The 6,637-nt window shown below is 41.4% G+C and overlaps 1 protein-coding gene across 4 annotated transcripts; it reads right to left on the bottom strand.

The window, feature by feature from the left end:
* Positions 1-34: 34 nt before the first annotated feature.
* LOC117493250 (E3 ubiquitin-protein ligase rnf146-like) lies at positions 35-6,114 on the bottom strand. Of its 4 annotated transcripts, XM_034143710.1 has the most exons (6): positions 5,764-6,114; positions 5,221-5,412; positions 4,578-4,718; positions 4,344-4,496; positions 3,806-3,994; positions 2,184-2,477 (listed from the first exon to the last, which is right to left on the bottom strand). In XM_034143710.1, the coding sequence occupies exons 1-6, from the start codon at positions 5,840-5,842 to the stop codon at positions 2,419-2,421; spliced, it is 813 nt and encodes a 270-aa protein (XP_033999601.1). In that variant the 5' UTR covers positions 5,843-6,114; the 3' UTR covers positions 2,184-2,418. The 4 variants fall into 4 exon arrangements, with proteins under 4 accessions (XP_033999599.1, XP_033999597.1, XP_033999598.1 ...); XM_034143708.1 differs by lacking the exons at positions 4,344-4,496; positions 4,578-4,718; positions 5,221-5,412; positions 5,764-6,114 and having other exon boundaries at positions 35-2,477; positions 3,806-3,871; XM_034143706.1 differs by lacking the exons at positions 3,806-3,994; positions 4,344-4,496; positions 4,578-4,718; positions 5,221-5,412; positions 5,764-6,114 and adding an exon at positions 3,072-3,307 and having other exon boundaries at positions 35-2,477.
* Between the last annotated feature and the right edge of the window lie 523 nt (positions 6,115-6,637).

Below are 6,637 nucleotides of genomic sequence, written 5' to 3'. Positions count from 1 at the left end.
TCCTTAAATATAACAAAATAACTCATACAACATATGATTTTAAATGATATATATTTAATAACTTCACAAAACAGCACAAGGATGGAAGTTTCTATTGGGTCATTCAGACAGTGAGACACAAACAGTGAAAAGTTGACAGTTAAAATAATAGCAGCTGAGGCAGAAAGGGAAGAATCAGAGGGAGTGAGGACAGCTAAAGACCATCCAAGAACATGTCAGTGCCAGCGCTCTGATAGTGGCCCTATCCAGAGTACTATGACGAGAAATAGAAATCCAAATGTGTCTCTACATATATAGCTCAACACTTTCCAGTGGTTTTGCCAGTAGCTTTTCAGCACCCAACCCCTCTCACAACAACACAGATGTCATAACTCAAACAAGACTTTCACACTAAAATAGGGAGAATAAGGTCTTTAACATATACACACAGCAAACTCCAGTTTAAATATGAATCTGTTCCTACTAATAAAAGCAGGAAAAGGCAGTTTTAACCCTCTGTAACTGTAAGCTGCTACATTTAAGATGTTCACATCATCACAAAGAGAAAGAAAAATAACATTATACAAATATCAATCAACCATGAAGTCAAAACATCAGAGAAAAAAAGACTAATTTGTTACATTTCACAAACTGCAGTCACAAACTGATGTAAAGGCAGTGACAGATGGTAGTTTTTGGACAACATTGACCAAAAACCCTTGCCAAAGTTAATCACCCCTTTTTATCCCTAAAACAAGACTGTTATGCTTCATTATAACATGTTGATGAGAGTGTAACTGCCAGTATACAGTATATTGCTGTCTGAAACTAGCGTTGGAAGTCCTTTCACAAGAGGCTTTTAGTCATGTGTGAAAGGTCTCTTGAAATGGCTATAATGTTGTCATAAGAGTTAAGCTTGCACAGTAAAAACTAATACAAATATTTTAACAGTGAACTTATTTGGGGGGAAACACACATAGAAAGGTATGCTTATTTAATTGAATTGTAATCAAATTTCCCGGCATTCAGCCGCACCCCCTCCCATCACAAATACAGATCATTTGACAGCATCCCATTAAAAAGGAAAAAAAAATTGTTTTTTATCAAACTAACATCTAAGTACACTGCTGTGAACTATGTTATTGCTGCTACTGCTAGTTACCTCTATAGACCTGCAGGGAAAACTAATATTACAATCAATTGGATGAAGTCATTTTCAATGACCAAATAATGTTTTGTTATAAAAAATAAGTAAAATACATTTCGTATTTTATTTGGCACGCGATTGATGGGACAAAATACACCCAATAACACAAATCACAACACAATAAAGTTTCTTCATTCTTGGGACCCTTAATGATGCATATTAGTTTTGAGAATTGTTTTGCCAACCTGATCAAAGTTTCAGAGAGAAGTTTACAGAAACCAGTCACACCTCTGTGACAGTGCACTGTCCATCAGGACTACGTGATCGCAGACTGATTGCAGAGCTTGAGGGCCCCCCCCTCGGAGGCATCCTGGCTGGCTGGTTCTCTAGCGGTCTTTGCCTATGTCTAGGTATAGATTCTGCTCTCTCGCACTCCCTTTCTTCCTCACTGTCACTATTGCCGGATGCATACTCATACACCTGTAGCTCATCATCTCCTTCCACGTCTTCACCCTCTGGCTGGCTGATAAGGAGCTGGGATAAAGACTCTTCCACGCTTGGTAATGAGGCAAGAAGGGGACTGGTAAGATGGCGCCCCAGGAGTGTTGGAGGTCTAACAGGAGGAATAGATGCCATAATCCCAAAGGAAGAAGACTGTGATGGGCCATCAGTGTCCGATCCATCAGCTGAGCTGATGCGTTCTGTTGCAGCTGGGGGGACAACTGGTACAGTAGCAATGGGGGCAGGTTCGGGGTCTAACCTTAGTCCTGCAACTCCCTTCTTGGGGATATCTACAATGTCCCGCTTTATCTTGCGTCTGCGGCCATGCTCATTCCGGCGATATTGCACCATGTTCTCCAGGTCTGCCACATAAAGAAACCCCGCAATTAGCATCTCTGTGCTCTTCCTGTCCTTAGCGAAAGCCTCCTCCAACTCACGACTGGTCCTCTCATCATACTGCCACCAGCCGTTGCGTCCCTCATAGTACCACGCATAGTCTCCACGGGAGCCGCCCCCAGCCCCCCCAGCTTGGCTCACCCCTGAAGCTGCTGCTTTCAGTTCTTCAGGTGAGAGGAGAACTGGCCGCTCCAGAAAGTCTTCTGGGACTTCCTGTCGGCAGAGAGCACAGCGTTTGCTCTGCCAGGAGGCACCTTTGACACACAGGTAGCAGAAGACATGGAAGCATGGGAGGCGTACAGGGTGGACGCAGCTCTGCAGGCAGATGGAACACTCCGGGTTGACGATGGAGGAGCTGGAAGGGTCTGCAGAACAACTATCTCCCACTTCCTCCATCAGCTTGGAAGGAGCCAAAGCATCCATTGAACAGTCCACTCCTCCACAGCCTGCCATACTACAGAGAGAAACACACCAGTGTCACAACAGATCTGCATGGTAAGACTTGCACTATTATACATAACTGTAATGTGTACACTTGAATTTAAATTAAAACAACATGCAGTTTGGTGCTGGTCCCACTGGACATATTCTGTTCTGTTTATAGTTTTGTGAACGCCCAAATACAAAACATAAATGTATGGTTTCTATTGTGAAACAAAGTGTTCAAATCATACTAGTTTAAGAAATGTGAATATTACATGCCGGGAAAGCGGGCAGCCATGATTGTAGCCCGATTGTATTACAAACTTACTCAAAGGCCTATTTTCTGCAGTCTGACAGAGCTAGCCACCTGACTACTGCTATGCTAGCTAACTCGGTCATTTGCTACTTGTTACATTTCAATGTGTTTTATACCAAGCAGTGACGCTAAAGGCTCGTATCTTTAATATGCACTAACACTTTGACGAAGAAACTCTAAAGTCAATGTCAGAAATAACATTCACCTCGCTAACGTTAACTTGACAGCTGCTTTAGCATACGCAGTTAGCATGCTAGCTGTCAGTGTGCTTCCAGGCTATTTAACTTCTCTATTTACAGATACACCCACCTGAACACTGGGATACTTCTTGAAACGTCCTCAGCAGATGCTCAGGTGGGAACAATTCATAAAGCTGCCTTCATATTTGACTATAAAGTTATGAACGCCAAGTATTGACTTATTGTCGGTAGGTGAAGTATTCCAGCCAAGCCCATCTGATTTCAGTGCTGCTGGATCGGCCTCACTGCGTCCAACATTGCAACTCCACATGATCTGTAGATCTACTACAGCTGCGCACAGTACGTACCGTGCGTCAGGGTCTACGCATTTATTTATCATGATACAGTATATGATCTTTAAACAGATTCATGACATGGTACTCATCAAAGGCTTTATAAAAGTTTGGTTTATAGTAATTCATTATTTCATTTTTTTTTTTTAAAAGAGTCCTCCCCAACAAGCTGCATTAAGGCATAAACTGATCAGTCTAGTAAAGCAGTATCAGTAATAATACTTTTACAATCTTCTATGGTTACCGACAAGTTGCATCAAAAGCACTACTATATATGAAATGTCTCTGATTCAGCTTACTCCAACAGTGTTAAATGTAACACTGGAACACAAACATTTTATAAGATATCAACACAATCATCCATCCATTTTTTTCCCATTTCTGTTGGTTTGCATAGAAAAATCGGTTTTATTTTAGATGAATACATCTCTGCATTTAGAAAAGTTGAATACCTCTGCCATATCAACAAATAGTCTGTATGGGGGCTCTTTTATAACCTAATACAACCCACTTGGACTCTTTGGTCTCTTTCTGTTGACACACTTCCTGATCTGTGACACGGGGGGGCAGGGGTCACCGGAGACACTCGGAGACTTCAGAACTTGTCGGTCACGCGTCTCCTGTCCCCTCCTGTAGGGCCGCGCGCTGCTTCTCCGAATACATGGACCCCAATTTGTCCATCCTCCAACCTCGCAGTGGACTATAAAGACAGAGGATGATCGTGAGAAAGATAAGCAACTAAAGTCTTATTTAAGTGTTGATTATATTTCACCTAATTAATCCAAATCTGTAAAGTTTCTAAAAGGTATTCAATAAATGTAGTGGAGTAAAAGTACATGATTTCCCTTTGAATGGTATCGGAGTAGAAGCAATAAGTAGCATAAAATTGAAATAAGTAAACTACAAGTTTTTTTAAATTGTACTTAAGTACAGTACTTGAGTACATTTACTTAGTTACTTTACACCACTGCTTACAGGTAGCGAGACATGAAAAAGACAGTGTATTTGACATCTCAGCTGTGTGAAAACAGTTTTTGATTTTCTCTCACCTTGGGGGGTGCATTGCATAAGCTGCATATCCGGCTCGAATCCTTTGGGGCAGGTGAGATGACATTGGCCGTGGAGAAAGTATAGGTCTGCTCTACACCTCACACACATGTTCCTCCTTACACACACCTCACAGCCTGTACAGCACTCTGACACTGAGGGACACAAACACATCAAATTGTACTGTAGACCCCCAGTATCATGGAAGACTTGTATGAGAACACACAGTGCCTTACCTGTGCATTCACGGAGCACCGTGTTAGCAGTGAACCCGATTGGACAGCTGTCTCCACATTTCCCCCCGAACAGGAAGTGACCCGGGTGACAATGAGTGCAGAAATGTTCACTGAAACAGGAAGCGCACTCATCCTTGCACCCTGCAGATCAAGGGAAATTAACTGGTCAGCAAAGACTGTATAAATAAAAGGGTAGTGACCACACTGTCGTTAGTTTGATATTCTTAACACTGACTTTAATCAGTTTGCACTAAAAAAGTGGTACAGCTGCTCTAACGATATAATACAGAAATAAGCATTTATTTTTTTATTTCATTTAGCTAAAAATTAAGAGTAACATATTCAGTTGATAAGCGGTGCCTTGTGTACAATAACTTGAAATGACTCCTCCCACACCTATTATAAATGTGAAATATATACATTTTTCTGTATGTTTATATTTTACCTGTTGTACCTTTTTGCTCCTGCTGTGTTTTTTCTTTTTTTTTGTAATCCATTTTCTGGTTTCTAACACACCTTTACACTCTTATAATGTCATTTATGTGAGGTGTATTTAATATTTTTAATCGTGAAATTAACAAAAAAAACAATTAAACTTTTACTTTAACATTTTTCCATCACTCGTAGATGTGTATGGACTTACTTGTGCAGATGCCTATGTGTGGAAAGCGCCTGCCATAGTGACCCCGGGGACAGGAGGACAGGCAGGAGCCCCTCTGCCGCATCCCGTCCAGCTCCAAGTGGAAGAAGAGGCGAGGTTTGCAGGACAGACAGCCGTTCAGGGCAGAGCATGACACGCAACCTGCAGGACAGACCCTGCTCACAGAGGAGCTTCCTGCGGATTAACAGATATGAAATTAGTGCGTCCGTCTAAAAAAACACAGCCGGAATTTTAGATTTTTCCTAAGCCTGTAAAAAGACAATAGATTAAAAATACTCAGGAACGCTGTGCTTTATGAGAGCACAGAGCGATGCTTTCAAATTCATAGTGTGCAAGTTGGTAAAACCAATAGAAATCATTGAGTACATTATTCCCTGAAAGCACTCTTATTATGTTCATATGTAGGGTCGGTCTACTGTTGACTATGTTACACTAGATAAATGGGGAAAGATAAGGCACATTTTACAGAAGCTTTGCAGAGCATAAGCATTAGAGAGGTGAGGCTGACAAGTTAATCATACTTACGTCTTGTGTTATCTTGGCCTTCTGTAAGAATCATGAGGTGCAGCATCCAGATCAACAAAGGTATCCACATCTTTCCCATTCAGTACGGCATCAATCCAGTCGCCTTGCATCACATCCCAAATCCCATGATGTACAGTTCATGGAAAAAGGTTGTATTTCTCCATAAAATTCATTCAAATGGACCCACGTTGAACTCCGGTCTGCGTAAGAGAGCGGTCGAGTGCAAAATGTTTTCTTGCAGAGAAATCCCATGTGCATTCCATGAGATCACTGAAGCCGGCAGAATGCCACGAAGAATGCAAACAGAAGACAAACCATCGTATGATAGTCGCAACCCAGATGTAATGCAAGTTTGGGTAAGCTGCTGTGGGCTCGTCTATGTTATCCCCCCCGAACACACACACACTCCCCCCTCTTCTGTGTTACCCGTCCTCCATGACACTCCCCCTGAGCCTTAAAAATATCAAAATATGTATCTTTTCGGAATTGGAATAATAATATATAATATGATATTACATTATATTATTACTTCAACTTTTTCTGTCACAAAGTCTACATTCATTATCCAACTGAAGCTTAACATTCTGGGTATTGTAAGGTCCCCCCTCTTCCCAAACGTGTTTTGTTTTTCACTTGGATATTTGACCTTCACACCAAAACTCTGTTCTCACATTCTGCAGCTGAAGGAGGGAAGTTTTTCCATGCTCACTTTGAATCAGAGTTTCAAATATATACGTACGTCTTTGTGACCGCACAATTGGAAGCCAATGGTGGTAATGCAAGTGGGAAAAAAAACATTCTCTTAAAATGACTTTTAAGTGAAAAGGACAATGTGTGTCCAGGATTCCAACTTTTCCAAAAACTAAACCGTTTT

The sequence above is a fragment of the Trematomus bernacchii genome, unplaced genomic scaffold, assembly GCF_902827165.1.
Source record: "Trematomus bernacchii unplaced genomic scaffold, fTreBer1.1, whole genome shotgun sequence".
Classification (NCBI taxonomy): Eukaryota; Metazoa; Chordata; class Actinopteri; order Perciformes; family Nototheniidae; genus Trematomus; species Trematomus bernacchii.
The sequence above is the reverse complement of the archived record's forward strand: the minus strand, read 5'-3'. Positions and strand labels throughout refer to the sequence as shown.

Coding starts and splice junctions, on each gene's coding strand:
- LOC117493250 (XM_034143708.1), bottom strand. CDS start 2,476: ATGGCAGGCTGTGGAGGAGTGGACTGTTCAATGGATGCTTTGGCTCCT.